Source organism: Callorhinus ursinus, unplaced genomic scaffold, assembly GCF_003265705.2.
Source record: "Callorhinus ursinus isolate GAN/ISIS: 27379988/994484 unplaced genomic scaffold, GSC_fseal_2.0 scaffold10, whole genome shotgun sequence".
Lineage (NCBI taxonomy): Eukaryota > Metazoa > Chordata > Mammalia > Carnivora > Otariidae > Callorhinus > Callorhinus ursinus.
In genome coordinates, this window is record NW_027397072.1 from 2,237,826 (window position 1) to 2,260,358 (window position 22,533).

At 52.7% G+C, this 22,533-nt stretch overlaps 1 protein-coding gene across 4 annotated transcripts in view; it reads right to left on the reverse strand.

The window, feature by feature from the left end:
- Positions 1 to 22,533, reverse strand: part of EIPR1 (EARP complex and GARP complex interacting protein 1) — a 130,698-nt gene that overhangs the window by 39,201 nt on the left and 68,964 nt on the right. For all 4 annotated transcript variants that reach the window (XM_073896945.1, XM_073896944.1, XM_025867688.2 and 1 more), the window contains one exon: positions 5,195 to 5,351. In XM_073896945.1, the coding sequence (XP_073753046.1) occupies positions 5,195 to 5,310 (116 nt within the window). In that variant the 5' untranslated portion in view covers positions 5,311 to 5,351. The remainder of the gene's footprint in view (positions 1 to 5,194; positions 5,352 to 22,533) is intronic.

Below are 22,533 nucleotides of genomic sequence, written 5' to 3' on the forward strand. Positions count from 1 at the left end.
CGATGTGGATGGAACTGGAGGGTGTTATGCTGAGTGAAATAAGTCAATCAGAGAAAGACGTATCATATGACCTCACTGATATGAGGAATTCTTAATCTCAGGAAACAAACTGAGGGTTGCTGGAGTGGTGGGGGGTGGGAGGGATGGGGTGGCTGGGTGATAGACATTGGGTAGGGTACGTGCTATGGTGAGTGCTGTGAATTGTGCAAAACTGTTGAATCACAGATCTGTACCTCTGAAACAAATAATGCAACATATGGTAAGAAAAAAGAAAAAGAAGAAGATAGCAGGAGGGGAAGAATGAAGGGGAGTAACTCGGAGGGGGAGAGGAACCTTGAGAGATGATGGACTCTGAAAAACAAACTGAGGGTTCTAGAGGGGAGGGCGTGGGGGGATGGGTTAGCCTGGTAATGGGTATTAAAGAGGACACATTCTGCATGGAGCACTGGGTGTTATGCACAAACAATAAATCATGGAACACTACATCAAAAACTAATGATGTAATGTATGGTGATTAACATAACAATAAAAAATTAAAAAAAAAAACTCATTCTGATGAAGACGTATTTATACTCCCAGCAATAAAAACAACTTTCAAATCACAGTGTGAGGACCACAAGTTGGCTCCTTTTGTTCATTCATTCAGCAGGGAGGCAGTTCTGGGCAGTGTGTGGTGTCCTGGGGTTGGCCTGCCTGGCTCTGAATCCCAAAAACTGCACTGAGTGGGAAAGGCTGGATGCAGTCACCTTCTCTGCCATGGTCCCTACTTAGAGGGTCATGTGGGCAGGAGGCAGTGCCTGAGGACCTCAGAAGGGCTCAGGGTCCGGGGTCCCTCACACAGAAGAGCGCTGTGGCTGGCGCTGTCCTCGGTGTTGAGGACGCACCTGCTGCTGGACAAGGCCCCTGCCCCCAGGAGGTTCAGGGACGCGGGCGTGAATGCACATGGCAGAGTGCCAGGCGTGGTCATGCCTTTACATGAGATAAAGCTGGGTGCAAGGACAGGAAGATGTGGGTGGGGGTGGAAGAGTGGTTCTTTTAGAGAGGCCCTCTCTGAAGAGGGGTTACTGAACCAGGAGGACAACTCGTTAATCCACACCAGAAGCTACGGGGTGGCCCCTCTAGGCTCAACTTGGGATCTGCAGCCCCGCAATGTGGATCTGAGAAATTAGGAAGAGAATGGATTGTTGGCTTGTTTGTATCATGTATCCTAACAAGTATGGAGGTGCCACACTTCCACAAAGATCCTGCCAGGAAGCCAAGATAACAACTGTGAAGCATTTCCTCTGTTTCAGGAATCTTCATTTGCAATTGAGAGAAAGGGTTGACTTTCCAGCAAGCTACGCAGCCCCGGGGCAGGTGAGCACAAGACACAGGGCGTGCTGCCCCCCCCCAGGCCAGCATTCCATCTATACCTCCATGGGTGGGAGCTCGAACCAAACATGCTCAGTCACAAGGCCTTCTAGAATCTTCAAGGGCAGGTGGGCCTGCCAGGCACCGCACACCGCTGTGTGTTAGAGGGCTGGGATGGGGGTGTGGGGCCACCTCCGCTGGGGCCCAGCTGCTCCAGAGCAAAGAGAAGCTGAGTGACCCTGAGGACAGGAGCCCACACAGCGCCCCATGGGGCGCAGCAACAACCCTGCAGACTGTGCATTGTGTGCTGTTCCAAGAAGCTCCCTTACGGCCAGCAGCGGGGCCGATGCCCAGGACGTGTCCAGGAGGCCCTCTCCTGGGACTGCTTCAGCCCCAACTTATAAACCAAAAACGAAAGCCCAAACAAAACTACCAGTTGCCTCATGTTTGACCCCAAACAGCACCTTCACATTCATGTATTCACCAGACTTAAATTTCCAAAAGCCAAATTCCCTATCAGATAATAAGACATCACTAAAGGGAGAGCCTGGGTGGCTCAGTTGTTGAACGTCTGCCTTCGGCTCAGGTCATGACCCCGGGGTCCTGGGATCAAGTCCCGCGTCAGGCTCCGTGCTCCGCGGGAAGCCTGCTTCTCCCTCTCCCACTCCCCCTGCTGTGTTCCCTCTCTCACTCTCTCTGTCAAATAAATAAATAAAATCTTTAAAAAAAAAAAAAAGACACAAAAAAACCATGCATGACAACCCCAAAGGGCAGCGAGGATGCAGAGACTGGGCCTCACATGTTGCTCCAGCAGTTTGTACAAAACACACCTACAGGTACCCCACAAACTGCACTCAAGGGCATTCGGCTGAGAGAGATGAAAACCTATGTTCATGTGAGCACCTGTCCATTCCTGTTCAGAGCAGCTTCCTCAGGATGTGCAAACCCCAGTGGAAACCCAGCTGCCCTTCATAGGTGAATGGTCACAGAAACGAAGGTCCCGTGGACTACCACTCAGAATAAAGGGACGGGGCCACTGGCAGACACAGGTGACAACAGGAAGGACCCCCAGGGAATCACAGTGCATGCACAAAGCCATGATCAGAGCTTCCAGAGTGGATGATTCCATTCACAGAACCTTCTCAAAATGACAAGTCTACAGAAGGAGCACAGACTGGTGCTTGCCAGGGATTAAGGATGGCGCATGGGGAGCAGCGGGCTAAGGCCATAAACAGGAAGCAGGAGGGCTCCCGATTCTGTATGCTGACTACGGTGCCGGCTGCACCAAGAGACACACATGATGATATGGCAGAGAACTCAGTGTGCACACGCTGTGGGTCCTATCAACACCCCATCCCCAGGGGTGACTGTGCAGAGGGATTATGCAATGTCACCACCAGGGGAGATGGGAGGACGAGCACATGGGATCTGTCTGTATTGTTCCTATAGCTGCAGGGGATCACAGCCACTTCAAGGCAAAAAGGTCAACAAACACATAAAGTGACATAAGTGATAACAAAAGGAATTCAAGAGATGCTTTGAACAAGGGCAGCAAATTCAGAAGAGGGCAACCTTCCAACGTGAATTTGAGGAAGACCATTTCTCTGGATGTGCTTATGTATCAACAATTACTTCCTAAGAAGTTCCCCTTTCATAGGGGTGTAATTATAGACGGTGTGATCGTGGGGTGTGATTATAGGAGTGTGATCACAGGGGTGCAATCACAGAGGTGTGACCACGGGGCTTGATCAAAGGGGTGATCACAGGGGTATGATCACGGGGGTGCGATCACGGGGGTGTCATCATGGGGGGTGCGCTCATGGGGTTGTGATCACGGGTATGATCATGGGGGGGTGTGACCACAGGGACATGATATGGGGGTGCAAACACGGGGGTGTGATCACGGGGATGCGATACAGGGGTGAGATCAAGGGGGCGTGGTCATGGTGGTGTGATCACCGGTGGTGTGAGTACTGGAGGTATGATGATCGGAATATGATCAGTGGTGTGACCCTGGGCGTGCAACCATGGGTGTGATCATAGGGGTGCAATCGCAGTGGTGCAATCACAGAGCGTGTGTCACCAGGGGTGTGCTCACTGGCATATGATAACCGAGGGTGATCACCAGGGGTGTGATGACAGGACTGTGATCGGGGGTGTGACCCAGACTGAACATTTCACTGACGTTCATTCTCTGACAAGCACACGTAGACAGAGGTGACCAATCCTCCGATGGAACACTGGATGCAGCATCTGAACCCAGGTGGGAGTTGGGGAAGTGGACCAGCAGCCCCTCCCCTGCTCCTCCGAGCTCAGCCCATCTGAGCGCTCGCTAAAGGCACTGATGCCATCTGATCTCCCCAAAGTCGCTGCCGGCCTGCACTGTGTCTTCCCCGCTCCCCCCATGCCAGTCTATCTCCTGGCACTCACGTACATACCGCACTCATGTGCACACATGTGCGTCTGTCTGCACACACTCCAGACTCACTCTGCACTCTCGCAACCCCTCATGAGATGCAGGGCTCCTGTGCATCTCCTTTTCCTGCAGACGGGGTCTGACACCTCCATGTGGAGAACAGCAGCCTGGCACCCGTGAAAACACACCACCCGCAAACAAGCGCACAAAGGCCTCCCAGAGCCACAAACGACGCCGACCCCCAGCTCTGCTCCCTTTGCCGCTCCAAGACCCGCTGCTGCCACGGAAACTGCATTGGTCCCAGCTCCACATGTCAGCTCCTAAGCAAATCCCTCTTCAATTCCACTAGTAAAAATTAATGACTCTTTCCTCAGGGGACCCACGGCACAGAGTTCCTAATGATTGCAGTGCATGCCACAGCCTGCCCTGTGTCACTCAAGATGTTTACACTGGGGGTCTCCCCTGGGAGATCACGCATGATTCCTTGAGGCCAGGTCCCTGACCCATCAGATTGGCATCCCTGGAGTCTGGCAGGTGCGTGCAGCAGGTGCTTAATAAATACGTGTTGGATTAAACTTATTTAATTGGTATATTTGGCCCAAACAGAAGTGGGTATACAGAGGATAGAGCTCTTTCTCACACATGCACACTTGTGTGCACACACAGAAGTGTTACTACACTAAGTAAAACAATAATTACCGTTGTAAACACCCATACCAACATGATGTTCCCGCAGCCCCTTCGAGAAAGGACAGCCTTTTGAATGTGCCAAGGCTTCAGTGCTCTGAGGAGGCTCCCACCGGGTATGGAGGTGAGTACTGCCAAGTCTCGGCCACAGCACATGGGCAGCGATGGGCCAGGCAGCCCTGATGGGCGCTGGTGGCATCTCCACCCCCTGGCACTGCACGTGACATACGGAGGAGACAGATGCAAGGATAAAGACGTGGAGGGCTCGGGGTGCCACCCGGTGCGCACACAGCGCATCCTTACTCAGTCTACGGAAGAAGAAGTTACAAGCCTTCAGCCTAAAGTAAGAAACCAATTAATTTACACTTAAGATTGCTGAATGGAAGTGTATCTACGAATTTAAAAAGCAACAGGACACTTAAGTGCTCTCCAGCACCGAACTTCACCCTCATCCTGGCAGGGACCTGGCAGCACAGATTTAGATGGAAAGGACACCTGCACACAGGCTCCTTCACGACGTATGCAACGGAGTTTCCATAATGTAACTAATCTGGAGAAGAACTGAGACTGAGAAACAGGAAAGGAAGGTGGGGGGCGGGGATAAAGCTAGCCATCTATACCATCTTTTCACAAGAAAGCAGGGTTCTGAGTGTGAGCCGCGGCCCCAGGAACAGGAGCGTGCACACACGCGCGGTCGAGCCTCCAGGCTCGCTGTGGCGTCTGAAACATGCAGAGCCCTACCAGGCCGTGCTGCCGTGGGCTGTGTCGTCCAGGTGACAGAGCAGCTCCAGGCTGTGCGCGGTGCTTGATGAATCGTCAGGGGACTCGTGGCTGCCCGGCTCCAGCTCCTTCGGCATCCTCCACACGGCTGCACACGTCAGGACTTTGCTGTCTGAAGCTGAGCAACAGAGGGTAATGTCAACAGTGTGGTATGTGGCCACAATCCAGACAGCACAGCACATCCACCCAGGCGCAGAGGCAGGGCACACCCACTCTTTAAAACATCTAGCACCGCGGGCCGCCAAGAGCCGGCAGAGCGAGGGGCACTGACCTGGAGCTCGCAAGAACAGCTACGGCTTCCCCACCAGCAGCCGCCTAACCCCTGCCTCCTGTGGTACAACCATCACTCTGTTTCAGAAGAAAATTTAATTTTCCTCAAAATCGATTTCCTTTCGTCCTTCCTCAACGGTTCTTCAAAACAGGGAGCAAAATGAGGGGGTGGATGTGCTGCAGACACAAACACCATGAGTGCAGCTCGGGGCAAAGGTGGACCCAAGGGCAGGAGGGCCCCGCCCACAGGTACTCAGCACCTGGGGAGGGCGCCGCCAGGAGTGTGTGGGATCCCCCCTCCCCCGCCCGATGGGCACACGCGCTATCCTGCCGCCCCTGGCTCTCCAGACAGACAGCAGCCCAAAGTGCCCAAAGGCGCGGCATGGACACAGCGTCTCCCACAGACAACGGTGGCTGGTCACCACCCATCTCAGAGTCCCAACACTTGATTTTCAAGATGCTCCCGGATTCTGTATTTGCAGAGCACCTTCAAATGCCACCGTGTGGATAAGAAAACTAAGCTTAAAAAAAAAAAAGCAAAAAACTAAGCTTAGGTAAGAAAGACCAGGGATACCTGTCTTCAGGGAACATGCCAGGAGCCAGGTCACTGCCCCTCTACACAATGTTTCAGTAAGACAAAAAGAGAAATAAAACCAAAAAAATCAGATTTAACATTATGTGATAAAAACTTAATCATGAATTCCTAAACACAAATCCTTTCAAACATGATTTCCATTTAGTTCCAAACTGTGTATGTGCTACACACTTTCTCTTCTAAAGGCTTTTAGTACATGATGGTAAAACAAGGAACAGGTTTCAACACTAAATCACAGCTGACATTGCGTGAGGACCATAAAGGAAATGCAGAACAAGGGAGAACACTGCGCATTTCCCATGTGAAGTAAGAACATGAGAGGGCCACATCCACACGGGGAAGTGTCCCACTTTTCAGCTCTGTGGCCCTTCCATCCAAACACCAGCTGATCAGCCAAGCAATCATCAGTGTACACGACGGGCAGATGCCTGGCTTCATAGGCCATCTGATTACCATCATCACCCATGATCAGAGGATGGGTGGGGGGGCAGGCTTTCCACCGGGGCTCGTGGATCCCACTCTCACAGGCTGCTGGCCAAGCCATATGTATGTACTTCATTAGCCTTCCCGTTTCACTGAGGAAAATGCAGCATGACCTGGCTTTTCTACACAAGAAACTAATTTTCCTGTGGAACCTTCCAGGCCCCCGGTGTTTCTGCAGCCTGTGAGGCCTCAGTGTCACTCCTAAAATACGAGAATATCCACCTGAAAAGAGGGCTGGCAACACTGAGGCAGAAAGAAGAAATGAAGGCTGAAACATCCACCCTGTACAGGCACAGATGATATGTGTCTCCCTAAATGACACAAAAAAGAACTACCTAATCTGAATAGGGATGGAGCTACCCAGTGTGAGAACTAAGTGCAGCTTCTCTGCAAGGAGAGGTACATACAGCTTGTCTATGGGAGAATGGGCTGGTGGCAGAGTCCCTACAGAACAAACTTCTTCTCTGGGGAACTCTGTTCAGGAAAGTAAGTTTTTCCCTGTAACTTCTTCCTCAAGCAGCAAACATAGCAGTTGGGGGTGAGATATTAAATGCTATCACCTTGAGAACAGTAATTAGACAAGAATGCTTTGCATTGCCGCTTCCAGTTAACACTATACTAGAGGTCCTGACTACTTCATGTGGTGAGGAAAAAGTAAAGGTGTAAGAATGGGAGAAGAAAAAATTAAAACACCACTACTTGTTAATGACAATGTATGTAGAAAACTTAAGACAATCTATACCGTTAGAAACAAAACAGGGAATTTAGCAAAATCGCTGAACACCAAGGTGATATATAAAAACTAATTGGGTATCTGTTAGATAAGCAAGAAAAATCTAGAAAATTTTAAAAAACATTAATAGTCACATTAAAAAATCAAGTATCCAGGGCACCTGGGTGGCTCAGTCAGTTGAGCGACTGCCTTCGGCTCAGGTCATGATCCTGGAGTCCCAGGATCAAGTTCTGCATTGGGCTCCCTTCTCAGTGGGGAGTCTGCTTCTCCCTCTGACCCTCCCCCCTCTCATGCTCTCTCTCTCACTCTCAAGTAGATAAATAAAATCTTTTAAAAAAAATCAAGTATCCAATAAATCTTAAACTAAAGAAGTGCAAGACCTGTACATGGCAGAATGAAGACCACTGCTGAGAGAAAGTAAAGGCCTATACATGGAGAGGTATACCATGTTCATAGACAGCTTCACTGCTGTAAAGGGTCCATGAATTTTTTTTTAAGATTTTATTTATTTATTTGACAGAGAGAGAGACAGCAAGAGAGGGAACACAAGCAGGGGGAGTGGAGAGGGAGAAGCAGGCTTCCCACCAAGCAGAGAGCCCAGTGTGGGACTCGATCCCAGGACCCTGGGATCATGACCTGAGCCAAAGGCAGATGCTTAACGACTGAGCCACCCAGGCGTCCCATGGGTCCATGAATCTTAATTAAATTTCCAAAAGGCTTTTTGGGTAGAAGCCAACAACCCACTTCTAAAGTTCTAAAATTGACATGGAAATGTGAACCGCCCACATAGTCAACAAAACAGTCATGAAGAAGAACAAAACTGGCTGATTTACAAATCTGTAATTAATTTGGTACTGGATCACAGATAAATAGACCAGAGAAAGAAAATGCAATGCAGAAACAGATCTTACAAGGATGGTCAGCTGACTTATAACAAAAATGCCACTGCACTGAAGTCGACAAAGGATGGTCTTTTCAGTAAAAGATGCTGCATCAATTGTATATTCATGTGAAAAATGAACTTGTATCTTATCTCACAACATACCCAGAAATCAATTCCAAACAGACTGAAGATTAAAATGTAAAAGACAAAACAATACAAATCTTTTCTATAATACATACTAGAATATCCTCGCAACCTTGGGATAAGCAAAGATTTCTTAAACAGGGCAGAATAAAACACTAATCATAACAGAAAAGACTGGTAACATAGACCACGTTAAAATTAAGAATGTCTATCTACCAAAAGACACTGAACTTCACAAAATTAAAAACTTGGAAAGACACCATGGAAAAAAATGAAACAAGGGGCGCCTGGGTGTCTCAGTCAGTTAAGTGTCTGCCTTCGGCTCAGGTCATGATCTTAGGGTCCTGGGATGGAGCCCCAGGGCAGGCTCCCTGCTCAGCGGGAGTCTGCTTGTCCGAGACTCTCCCTCTGCTGCTCCCCCTGCTCATTCTCTCTCTCTCTCAAAATAAATAAAATCTTTTTTAAAAAAGAAAAAATAATAAAGCAAAACTGGAATATTCCAATACATATATCTGACAAAGGGCTTATATCCAGAATATATAAAGAACTCTTACAACTTAATAACACAAATAACCCAATTTTTAAAAATGGCAGAAACTGAATCAGACACTTCATAAAAGAAAACATGAATGGTCAGTAATCACCAGAAAGGATGCTCAAGATCAATGGTAACTGGAGAAAGGCAAAATAAAACCAAAATGAGATGTACTACATACCTACTGGAATGGCTAAAATTTAATTTTAAAAGATCAACAATACCAAGTATTGGCAAAGATGTAGAACAATGGGTCTCTTGCAGATTGCTGGACATAGTGTAACACAGTATATTTTGGAAAACATTTTGGCAGTTGAGCATTCACTTACCAGATAACCCAGTGATTCCACTCTTAGGAGAGGTTGTCAAAGTGTGACTTAACTGATAACGAGCTTTGTGACCACTCCTGATTTCGGCAGCTAAACCTGGCCCCACAGCAACAGCGGCCTGGAGATGGTATGTGACTGCCAGAAGTCAGGGGTAGCAATTATCATAACGACCAACAAGGCAGCATGCCAGGCACGGAAGGCCAACTGGCCAAGTTGTGGCAACAGATAACAAGAGACAGCATTCCTAGGAGCAAAACAGATGGTCCCTCAACAGAACACTGCCCACCTAATACATGCATGCATATATACATACATACCAATTCAAAGGAAACAGGAATGGATGAGCAGGAGGCTAAGGGAAGTCACCCTATTAAAAGTCATGACCCCTCACCCAACTCTGGTCTGAGAAGATTTCAGACCTAAAAGCCACTGACAGAAAACATGACCAGATCCCCAGGAATTAGGAACCTGTAACACCAGGGCAAGTGTCTACGGTGATGATTAGCCCAGTGTGCACCCAAGAAGACCTACTGCCCCTTAGTTGGTGGTCATACACTGGGCAAAGGGTAATACCCAACAGTTCAAGGCCTACTGAACACAGGGTCTGAGACCTAAAGTGTCCTGTCCGTTAGTAAGGTAGGGACATTAGGGGGCCAGGTAATAAATAAAATCCTAGACAAAGCCTGGTCACAATAGATCTTGTGGGTCTGCAGATCCAGCCAGTGCTCATCTCCATGGTCCATGAGTGTAAAATGGGGCTGACACTGATGCCCCACCCCATCATAAGCAGTGGAGACGTGTGTCTACATTAAGGATCAAGGGCATGGAAGGGCCTTGTTGAATTGGCCATCTGGCCTCTGCACAAAGTCAGTGGGTCCTGGGGAGGGTCTGTGGGCTACTCTAAGCTCAAAAGAGCAGGCACGCTGCTCACAGCTGGAGTGCCAGACCTAAGTCTCTGTTAGAGTAACTCCACCAGCCTCAGGTATGTGACATGTGGACACTGCCCTCCAAATGCCTTTTTTCCTATCCCAATGAAGACAGAGGACTGCAAACCGTCCACAGATCTATGAGAGGAAAACTGCATGTGGTTTTGCTGCAGAGCTGTTAGTGCTCTGGCTTGCTATCATAATATGCTCTAGAGGCATCTGACACCCTGCAGAACCTTGCCTTGAGCCAGGACAGCGATGGCATCACACTGCGTGCAGCAGACCCCAGCAAGCGGGTGGGAGATACCCCACGGAGATTCAGGACCTGGCAACCTGGTGAGGTTTGAGGTCCAGTATTCTGCAGAAGCTGCATCCTACACCCACAAAGGAAGAGGCACAATGCCTGAGGACCTCTTTATCCTAGAGCCGACATGCCCTGCACCTAGGGACACCGGGCCAGCCCAGATGCTTGGCAACATGGCAGGCTGCCGGCTGAGTGGGAATAAGGGCCAAAGGGCTCAGCAGCAGGTCAAGCTGAAGATACATGATTTGGAGGATGTGCTGGTGTGGCAGGTGTCAGTGATAGAGAGGGTACAGCAGGGGCTTCCTGGGAAGAATCTTAGGGTTCCAGAGAATCACATGCATTTTAAAACACTGCTGTGGCCATGCTTCTGGGCCCTGACAGGTGGACCAGGGGACACCAAGGGATCAAGTGTCACTCATTCCAGAGCCCCATCATACCCACCGGGACACAGTTAGCCCCACAAGGCACAGGACAACTCCATAGACCGTGGACTCCTGCTATGTGGTTCTATGTCCCCAACACAAGAACACACAGTCCTGGGGAATGTGTACTTCTACATGATACTGTGTCCCTAACACGAGAACCCACAGCCCTGGGAACCAGGAACAAGAGCAGGGCTGAGTCCACTTGCTCTTCCCCCAGGACCCACAGGCCCCTTGTGTTTCCTGTGCCCCTAACTCTGGGCTGCACAGGGTCAAAGGTCCTAATTCCCATGGTGGGGGGGGTGCGCTTTTCAGGGACATAGCAGGGATTCCCTCAAGCTACAAGTGACAATGGCCAACATGCCACTGAGATTTTGTGGGTGTTGTTAGGTCGCAATAAGCGGACTTATAAAACCATCTAGCCTCTGGCTATAATCATCTGGGTCTGTGCTTCCACTTAGTAATGAGAAGACAAAGTTGAGTCAGATACAGATGCTGCCCACAAGGACGCCAAACGTGATCGAAGGGTGAAATAATATAAGGACAAGATCAGCAAATGCCTTAAGAGAGATCCAGGTGAAGTGCTGCAGGGAAGAGACTGCCTTCCCATTATTTAGCTGCAGCCCCAAAGGGGACTGGGGCACGTGGAAACTGATACAAGGCTTTCCACAGGTAGGATTAAGGACCCAGTGGCTTTGGAGGATAGAGAGCCAAGAGCTCGATTTGGGACATGGTAAAACGAAGGAAAGCCACGGAAATGAGGCTGGACGCCGTACTGGGATGGACCAGGAAGGGTCCTGAGGACTAGCTGAGGACTGTGGAGGGTCTGCTCCACAGATAACAGGGTGGAGGCTGACAACTGAGCGAGGACATGGTGCCTGGCAGGGAGAGGACACGTTCCATCAATGCAAAAGCACCAGGCCCAGCGCCGCGCTGGAGAGCAGACGATCTGGCGTCAGTGTGTAAGAGAGGCCAAATCAGGAAAGAGGCTTGCAGCCAGGACACGGGTCAGGAGCATTACACACTGGCAAGACAGGGTCGTGGCCACAAAACCCCCAGGCAGACAGCGGGAAAAGATGACCCTCAGTCTCCGTTCTAGAAGCCCTGGATGCGCACTCCTGCCGTGCGGCTCCCACGCTGGCCGGAAGGCACACAGCCTCCAGAACTGCCATGGCCCAGCACGGGGTCCACAAGGCACAGAGACGCTAAGGGCGCAGCGCTTTCAGACCCTGTTCCATTTGCACCGTGCACGGGGCCTGAGGAAATGGTGAGTGAAGGCTCTCCAGGGTGGGCAAACGAGGGAGCTGCCGAACACAACTGGGGACGTGCCATGGGGCGGGGAGGCCAGGGTGGCTCCGACCAGGCAGGTCACACCTGCATAAATAAACAGGGACGGGAATGACAACTTGTCGGCAGCACACAAGTCCATGTAGGACAAAAAGAAAACTGCACTAGGTATGCTTGCAAATTGCAGAGAACCGTACATTTTTCTGAAAATTGGTGAATAAAAGGAAAAAAGTGAGGAAATTTCTAGCATATGGAAAATTTATCTGGATTTTCTGAAAGATTATAAAGTTTTGTTACCAGAACTTACTATGAAAATTTGATGGGTCCAAAGTGAATCCAAAGTTCCTTATTGAGAAACGTAACCCCTAGAAATCACCCTGAGAAAGACCAGAAAGTGACATCGTGTGTACTCTGGGCACCCGCCAACATCACCCACCCTAGAGATGCGCAAAGCTGCAAAATCTGCTGCATGAAGAGTGCGCTTTAGGTCCAAGGAACACGGTAGGCATTATCAGAAACTCTCCAAATCCTCAGAAGCAGATGAAATTGAAGGTAAACAGTACTGAGTAAGAAATGCTGGAGTTTGCCCATCGAGACATGCAAATTGGTTCTGAAACTCGGAGGATTTCCATATCTGCATGAGTCTCAACAGAGCATTCAACGCAAATCCAGCAGCTATCAAAGAAACTAAGGTGCTTTTAAGAAGGAAACCCCGATCGTTAGAAGGAAACGCTGTAATAACCAGCAAGGCATTCCACTTTCCTGTCTATGTCTGAGTGCATCCTGAAGGGAGGTCCTGTAGCGCCCAGATCACTTGTAATGACCTCGAGCCCCGGGAGACCCGGGAGGGCAGGCCCGCCATCTGCAAGAAAGCAAGCTCACGGTGCAAACCACGGAGAACTCAGCCACGTGAGCGAGAAGGGAAGGCCCACGCCACGCGCAAGGAACCTCGCCCCTCCGTTCTGTGAACCAGGAGACTGAGGCCCATGAAGTTAACCGGCTGCCCCACGCTCTCGTGGGTCATCAGTGCCAGAGTCAGACAGGAAACGCGGTGGCCTGACTCGTCAACAGTCCATGGCTTCAGAAGAGAAAATACCACATTGTGTCCTGAAGGCCAGCTGGAGGCCACTGTCTGTTTTTGACATGGAGCACGCAAGCTGAAGGCACTTAATGAGATAAAAAGATAATCGGGGCCAGTGAATGGAAGAGGCCTGCCTGAGCCTGCCAACTGTGCCCACGGGGTGTGCTGCCCACTGCAAGGGATTACTGGGTCCAGGCTTAGAGGAATTCAAAGGAGATTAGGGCCTTGGTAAGCCTGAATAGCCGCTCCAGCCAGCTCAGCTAAAGGGCTAACAGTGCGCAGGCTGGGGACATAATCTGATCCCCAGCCGGATGGGGAGGAGGCTTCGGCCGGGCACTGGGAGCAGGATGCAGTGGGTGCATTCGAAATCCGAGGGCTATTTTTAGAGTTCAACCATCTCTGCGTCTGGCACAGGCTGAGAAGAATGAAGAGCAATCCAGCTCCACTAAGCAGTCACCTGGGACAGGGAGAGCTTGGAGCTGTGCCTAAAAAATGCCTTTCTACCCTGGCCTTCACATGCTTTAGGGCACGCCATGTATAAATCACAGACCCCGGTGCACAGGAGGGCAGACTGACGACGGAGCAGGGTCTGGCCTGTTCCTCGTCTCCCAGCACCGGTGTGACAGCTCCTACACCCCGAGGAGCTCTGAGCTCCCTGACCACAAGGACACGGATGGGTCGGGGAGGGGGACTGGCCGTGACCTCCAGAGACAAGGCAGGCACAGGAACCAAGGGCCGATCAGAGCATGTTAGCCCAGGCGGCTCTCTGGCAGTGGGTAAAGGGAAAAGAGACCCAGTCAGGCGCCCCAGTACCCCCTGATCTATGTAACTGGCATGACTTGGCCCTGGGCAGAAACCCGCCTTCAGTCACCAGTGAAGAGCCCCCACCTCCCATGCAGGGCTTAACCTAGGACAGGTTCGCAGACCCATAGCCCCTGCTCTTAGGGGGACCCAGGCCCCCTTGAGGAAGGACCCTATAACACTGCTGCAGAATAGACAAGGTTTTCCTCCAACCCTTCCCTAGGTGTAGGACGGTAGCACCACGGGAAAGGGACGGAAGGCTCCAGACCTGCGAGAGCCCATGATGAGCCCACAGCCAGACCTATGGACTTGTGGCCCCAATCCACCTCAAAAAGGGCTGGTGGACCAACCTGCAGCAATCACCAGATTCCTGAACGTATCAAGGGAAGGGGCAGGCAGGGGCGGGCAGGATCCCACCTACAGCAGAGCCAATAATGATGGGAAGCACGAAGGAAGCCCCTGGAAGTCCCCTTCCCTCTCAGAATGGTCACCAAAGGCAACTCTGTAACACCAGTGGGAATGGAGAGCTTGGATCACCATCAAAGTCTTGAAAGATGCTGGCATGCTGATTTTTATCAGATCCCACGGAGTTCCTGCTTGGGCCTGTGCAGCAGGCAGAAGTTCTTGGAGAACGACAGTGGATCATGACAAACTTCATCAGTGACACCAAGTGCTGCCATCTGACGTGCTGGTGCCAGGGACGCACAACAACGCAGCCCCTGGCTTCTGAGACACGGATCAGGGGAGAACATTTTCTCCCAGAACCAGTTTGGAGGGGTCGCCAGCAGACAGGTCCATCAGCAGCCGGGACAACAGTTCCTGCCCTGGCAAGCCCACATCGGCGCTCACAGCTCCCCACCAGAACCTCATCCAGAGTGGGCACACCTTGCCCCAAATCCAGCCCCCACCCCCACCCTGCCCATTTCTATAAGGCCAGGAGCTAAGGATGGTGTGCACTTCAAAGGAGACATGACAGGAAAGGGCAGTCTATGACAGCAGGACTGACTGGCCCACAAAGCCCGCAATCCTTGCGCCCTGGCCCTTCCTGGCTCAGAGCATGCTCACATGTGCCCTTCACACCCTGCTCTGTGATAAACCACGGGGCTCCACTGCAATGGGATCCCATGAGCGGTGTGCGGTGAGGGTGTCCAGGGAGCTCAGCCCCCGAACGGGCCCCAGACCCTTGTCTCTCTACAACCCTGCTGCCTCAGCCTGGCAACAACCTTCCTGTGGCGCTGACACAGAACTGGTGCTGAGGCTTCCTGCCCGCACAGCTCGGTGTGTGAGACCTCACGCCCAGGCTGGCATTCTGGTTCCCTCCACAGGCCGCTGCATGGCCCCTCTGCACCCTGCCCACAGCCCCAGGGGTCTCATTCCCTCCACACTCCAGGGTACACCACGCCCTGCTGTGACTGCTGTGACCACCTGACACCAAGGGTGGCCTACTGCCTGCCCAGGACTGCCCCCTGCTGTCCAGCCACGTGCCCAGGACTGCACCCCACTGTCCAGCCACGTGCACCCCCACCGTCCAGTGGCATGCGCCCCCCTTCCCCTACTGCCCTCCCCTGCTGTCCTGCCACGTGCGCCCCCTCCCCTGCCATCCAGCGGCATGTACCACCCCCCCCCAACGTCTGGCCATGTGCGCCTCCCTTCCCCTACCCCCCTCCCGTCATCTGGCCTTAGCACCCCACCTTCCCTGGACGTCCAGCGGCGTGCACCCCCTCCCCTGCCATCCAGCAGCATGTGCCCCCACTCATGTCCAGCGGTGTGCACCCAGCCCCTCCCCTGATGTCCTGTAGCCTGAGCCATGCCTTCTTCAGCACGGTCTGCACCCACTCCCTCCACTTTCCCTCCTTGGGTCCCCGACTGAGTCCTAGGTGCCAGAGCAAGTCACCTTACATCAGGTATGAGTCAGTCCTTCTACCACAGTTACTCATTCCTCATATCTAACTTCCCTGTTTGCCCTGCTAGCTGGTTTCCCCCTCATGACCCAGATGGCACCCAGTGAGCTCATCCAAACGCTGTGTCGCAGGGAGAGTGAAAGGCAGGTGCACAGGGTGGGGAGAAAGCCTGTGGAACTCCAGTGCCACCGCCTAAGGGACATTCCCAAGTGTCTAGCCATCTGGACCATGTTGCAGTGTCTTCACCACTAGGAGGCCCAACTTTTGGTGGCCCTTTTCAACCTGGGAGGCAATAGATGACATGCTGACTGTGGCGCTCTAACCCAACGACCTGTCCGGCTGACACCTAAGTGGAGCTTGAACCAAGAGGCATTCTGCTGGAGGTCCAGGCACGGGGCCCCGCTGGTGCTTGCAGTTTCCAGGCCAAACAAGACCGTAGTATAGAGCCTCCGGTGAGCCCCATGGCAGAGTCCCAGGCCAGACCCAGAATCCTGTGGCCAAGCAGTGCCTGCTTACACGTGGCATCACTCTGCTGTCAGGAAACGGCTCCTGGCTGGCTCCTGGACCCTGGTGGGCAGGACTGGACCCTGATCGTGGGAGGCAGATACTGTGCGCCGAGTCCTGCACATCACAGCAGGCGTGTCATCTGATCCACCACGCCATCAGGAGGGAGGGCAGACACATCCAGCATCAAGTGGGAATTCTGTGCATTCCAAACAAAACTGGGCCCAAGCAGGTCCTGAAAGCAGAGCAGGTTCCTAATCCGGTGGTTGCACTGGCTCTGCTCTGGGGATAATCCTCTGATCGCAAGGGAGGAACACCTGCCCTGAGCTTACAGACAGCCCTGCCCAGACACGGCACCAACAGGAGGTACCCCGTGCAGCAGTATCTGAAAGGAGAGCATATGCCCGCTGGTCCACGCTGCCCAGGTGTGCGGATGGTCAGAGATACAACTGCATCAGCGTCTGGATGGTGGCCTCCATTGTGGCTCCGAGATCAGGCTTGGCAAGAAGACAGCAAAAGCAAAGCAAGGAAGTCTGGACTTCTGAGTGGTGGACCGCTGAGAAGCAGCAGAGTGTGAGCGCACCTTCCCCACATGAACACTCGCCACATGGCGTCTCAACTACAAGGGGCCTGCTGCACAAATGCCGGCCATTCCCCCACGCCCAGGCTGCTAGGTTCCTAGAACACCACCGCATGCGGTGCGAGCTGCTCAGGGGAGAAGATCCGTGTCACACCAGCAGCCCCATTTGGCCTGAACTCCCCATCTGCTGTATGAAATGCCCTCTTTCTGACACACCTGGTGTGGTCTCTTGATCCTGACGGATAAACTCACCCCGATATCTCTAAGGACGGTGGTATCATTCACTGACGAGTAATAGAGAAAGAACAGAGTTTTGGATTGTGCTGCTCCCGAGATGCCCAGGAGAGATCTCGGTAACAGGGCCACAATGAAGTCTGATGTCTATATGTGAAGCCCAGGAAAGAAGTGAAGGGTTTAAGATTATTTTTCTCATGGGGACACCAGGGTGGCTCAGTTGGTTAAGCGTCTAACTCTTGCTTTCAGCTCATGCCATAATCTCAGGGTTGTGAGATCGAGCCCCGCATCGGGCTCCACACTCAGCAGGGAGTCTGCTTGAGGTTCTCTCTCTCCCTCTGCCCCTCTCCCTGTTTGTGCACACTCTCTCTCAAATAAATAAATAAATCTTTTTTCAAAAAGATTATTTTTCTCTTCCACTATGTTTTTCAACAGTTTCTTTCATTTATCAAATTCATAGATTCTGGGACTTCTGATTCTAACAATACGGCTAATTAAGCATCTTGAAAAAATTATGTTTCTATAAAACATTTATCTCTATTTTTAAATGCACAGTTGTGCTTTCAGGAAAACAAAGCAATATGATCAGAAGCAAAAACTAAAGCCGTTGTTGAAGCCAGAAATGTAAGCTACGGCTGCCCTTTCCGTATTGGTCTCCACTGGGAATCTACAGACCACACAGTGAACGGGAAATAGGCATGAGGCCCACAAAAGGTAGAGCATCGGGACTGGAACCTTTGCAAAAGTCTAGACTCCCAAAGGGCCACTTTCTCAGTAAAAGAATGAGCTGACACAGAGACACATCAAGAGCGCGTGTTTGTCTCAGCCATGGCTCGGAGCAGACAGCAGTCTACCCGGGAACCTGCATCCCGCTCTGGTCCTCACAGAAGTCTGCGTTTGAATTTACACTGCTGGTACCCTGGACCGGGAAATCCTTGGCCAAGAATTTAACTAGAAGTCCTAGTCGTTGGCAGCCCCAGGCATTTTCCAGAGGGGGCAAACTCTCCAGAAGAATGCACCCCCAGGCCAGGCCCTCAGGATTCCTACAGCTTTGGAGCAGCCTAGTAAGGGGCTTGCCCTAAAACAGGGTGAAATTCACACTGACTGCAGTGCCTCTGAGTGAGAGCCGGCCAGAAGAAGGAACCCCAGAGTGAGAATGCCGATGACTTCAGACATGAGAATCTTTAAATTACTCAAAGAAATGAAAGCTGGAATAAAAAATGATCAAGCAAAAAAAACCACCAAAACTTACCAGGAATGTTTTTAAAAGAACAAAATAAAATGCCTAGAAATAAAATTTATAACTGTTGAAATAAACATCTCAGTTGGCAATTTTATAGCAGATTAGAAACAACTGGAAGAATTAAGCCCTGGGAACGAAGGCGCGAAGGAAGTGCCAGAGGGCGGCAGACAGGTACAGACACGGAGTCCTGCCCCCGGCCCCGGGGCACAGGGGGAGGCAGAGGCCGTGGGAGAGCTCGGGGGGTCGGTCCACACACCCAGAAGGATTCTGTGGTCAGACAGCTTACCAGTGTCTGAGTGCTTTCTTCGATGTATTGAGACTGAAACTGGATATTGCAGATGACATTTTATGGGAATAATTTATGTGAGAAGAGGGTGAGACAGAAGCGGAAGACTCAGCTCAGGGACAATGCCTGGATCCCACGTCGGGGACGGACACATGAAAACGGTAAGAAGTGAGGGGCGGCTAGAACGTGTAACGAGCACTGCGCACTCACTATGTGCCGATCTCCAAAGTGCTTCCCGAGTACTAACTTGTTTATCCGCCTCACAGCCTTAAAACGCAGGGACACCCCCACTAACCCAGGCATTTTTATGGTTTCCCCTCTTTTATTTTGTTTTAAACATTTTATTTATTTATTTGAAAGAGAGAGAGAGCATGAGCAGGGGGAGGGGCAGAGGGCATCTCAAGCAGACTCCACACTCAGCGCAGAGCCTGATGCAGGGCTCGATCCCACAACCCTGAGATCATGACCTGAGCTGAAACCAGGAGGTGGACAGTCAACCGACTGAGGCATCCAGGCACCCCTGGTTTCCCTTCTTTTTAATCAAGTGACCAAAGTGCATGGGATGAGTAAGGTCCTCCCTGGTGGTCAGAGAAGACACATCACCTGGATCGTGGTATGCGCAGGGTCACCTGGATCGGCAGGCCCTGACCCACGTCTGCACCCGCCTTCTACTGGCTGTACAACCTTGGAGAAGTAACTCACCTTCCTGCGGGCTGACACCTCTGTAACCTCAGGGACTGTGGCGAGGAAGCCAGGCGGTTGAAGGAAAGCACATTTAAAGGGTCGGCTCGGACACAGACAGCAGCACCTCCTCTCTCATTCTGGGTCTGAAAGCAAGTGTCTGAGGCTCCCGACAGGACAGGCCCACCAGGGGGGTGGAGCCACGTAGCAGACAGGTGAGGTCTCCGTGAACGCCCCTCATCCCAGAGCGCAGCCCAGCACCCTGCCCAGCGCCCTGCCCTCCTAGGAGCTCCTGGCATTGTCCTCCCTCACGCTTCCTGAGCATCCCCAGATCATGTGCAAGTGTAGCAGGACTTCCCCCAGCCCCACCACCGTGTCCCCCAGGCCCTGCAGACCCACGTCCTTGGACCCATGGCCCCATGCTGCCCCTGGGCACCAGGGCTGCCGCTCAGAGCCTCATCCAAGGGTCGGCTTCTCAGCAGCTGCCGCAAGGAACATGCCTCCACCCCCACACCAGCTCCCAGCGAGGCTGCCCACAGCCATCCCCTCCATCCACAGCCCTGCCTAGCAGGACACTTGGCACCAGCACCCTGGCAGGACATAGTCAGGCCCAGCCCACCCTCTCCATCCTGCTCGCCAAGCCCGCAGCTAGGCCAGGGCTGCCTCTCTAGGGGGCGCTGGGCTCTGTCCCGGACCTGGGTCATCATCTGGCTACCAGAGAGGTCTGCTCGCCTCAAGAACCCAACTACAGAGAGACCCGGCTCTCTCCAGCGACTGAGCCCTCGGAAGCTGTGGCTCCACGCCTGTGCCAGTGCCCTGAGGGCTGCCAGGAGGGGGTGCCTGCACAGCACGACCCCAGCCTCACCCCCCGCCTGATGGCCTCATGGCCAACCACGCGGAGCACCCCGGTGCCTCCAGGAGAACTCTGCGCTGATAGTGCGTTAACTTGCAGTCCACGTGCAGCCACTCATTTCTCAGGACTACAGAAAGGCAACATGACACTTGCTTGGCATCCCAGCGTTTGCTTTCTGGACAGGGACCATCCACATTCCTATTAAAACGGAGAACGCGGTGATTCATCAGCATTAGCTAGAGCAAAAATGGCATGCAGCACCTTCAGCGATGGGTTTCTGAAATCACCATTATAAACTATGCTGGCACCCACTCATGTCAGAAATTAATTAGTACCCCCAAAACACCTTCATACCTTCATTCTTCGATAATGCAATGATTTGCTGATTGATGTGTTTAGTTTTCTACTACATGCCCCAAGCTAAAGCACCAAAAGCTCCCTCCTAAAAATACCAGCGCACACAGCTTCTACATAGAAATACTTGGCGTGTTCAGTAAGCGCTGGGGACGAGTGGGAAGAGTCTAAACGTGTGGAGTGCGCAGGGGGCGGCTCCGAGCCACGGCCTCGGTGCAGCGTGACTGCCCACGGGCGCCAGGGTCCGCTCTCTGGCTCTGAGAGGACCAAGGCGGCGGAAAGTGGAGCATATTCATGACACCCCCATGAAATACGGGGCGCTGCGCGGTGGAGGGAGGGCAGGGAGGACGCAGCGGCCGCAGATCTGCGGACGACGGGCACACACAGCCAACATGACCACGGCCGCGCCGTATGCACGCGGCACGGGGACTCCAGGGCTGCCCCACTACACGCCCCGCGGTCTCCTGTCACCGTGCTCCGGGTCCTGGGATCAAAGCGGTGGCGGGACCGGCTCACTGGGGGTCCTAGAGCCACCGTCTGCTAGGAGCCTGCCGTGAGGAGGGGGACAAAGCACAGGGCATCCTGGCTCACGCTCCTCTAGGAGTTACCCTCAAACAGGAAAGGCAAGTGCTGTGCTTCACTCTTCTCTTGGGGCGGGCGGGGAGGGTAACGAGGGAGAATTTGGCCGTAATTCCAGTACCCTCTCCTCCCACGCTGTCCCCGGCAAACGCTTGGCTACCACGGCATCTGCACGGGCCCTCCTCCCCCACCCCAGGTGTGCCATGGGCCTTTATCACCCGCGTCAACCTTGTCCACGGACAAGCAGACACCCCTGCTGCCCACAGGCCGGACGGCCCACCTGCTCCTGTCTCCCCTCCCTGCGCTGCACCAGTTAAGGTCATCCTGCTGCGTGGCTAGGACGAGGAGTCACCAGGCCACCGATGGACGGACACCATCTCCTCACCCATCTGTCCTTATTCACCTGTGGTCGGCTCCCCCGCTGGAATGTGAGCTGCAGGACGGTGGGGCCGTGGCTGTCTGACTCACTGCACCTGCCTGGTAGGCTGGAAAGGTCAGCAGATGCTTGCTGGGGAAGTCAGCTTGCTTTTCCAAGTCAGGGCAAATGTCCCATCTGACTTTACTATTAGCAAGCAAGCCCTCTGGGAAGACCACCTAGCATGGCTCCTTGAATACAACATGGGCTCAGCAGGGTGACTGGATGTGCCTCCTCCAGCCCCTGAGATGAATGCAGCTCAGCTCTGCGCCCAGGGCCAGAGTGCTAAGGTCGCGTGCTCCCTGCTGCCTGCAAGGGCCCTTCTGGCTTCCAGGTCACTGCAGCCCCACTGGGTGCCCCCAAGTCATTCCCAGGAGCCACCTGCATGGTGGGCACTGCCCCCTTTCCTTGGCCCCTTCTTCCTGGTTCATGCACATTCTGTCACTTTTCTCCTGCTCCAGGTGCTGCACACAGCTGTGGGGCTGCTTCCTGCACAAGGAACCCAGCAGAGGGACAGGCAAAGTGTCCTTGCATGTGCCCCTCCACCAGGACACAAACACGCCCCCCACGCAGCAACCCTATGCTGGCCCCAGGACGGGGATCCTCTCCTGTGTGTGTGCATCTGACTCCTCATCTGCAATAGTGGTTGGCTTACAATAATTAGTACAAAAATCCACCCAACTTGAAAACTCGGGAAAGTACATTTGTCTACTGTCCCACAAGTGCCCTCCAGTTGGCGGTGGGCCTGCCCCTGCTCCTGACGTCCTGTCAGCCAGGAGGCCAGGGGGTGTCTGCAGACATCACCAGCCCCGGTGGCCGGCCTTGAGGGGTAAGGAGAGGGTAAAGAGCAACTCTAAGAAAAGGAAATCATGAAGCA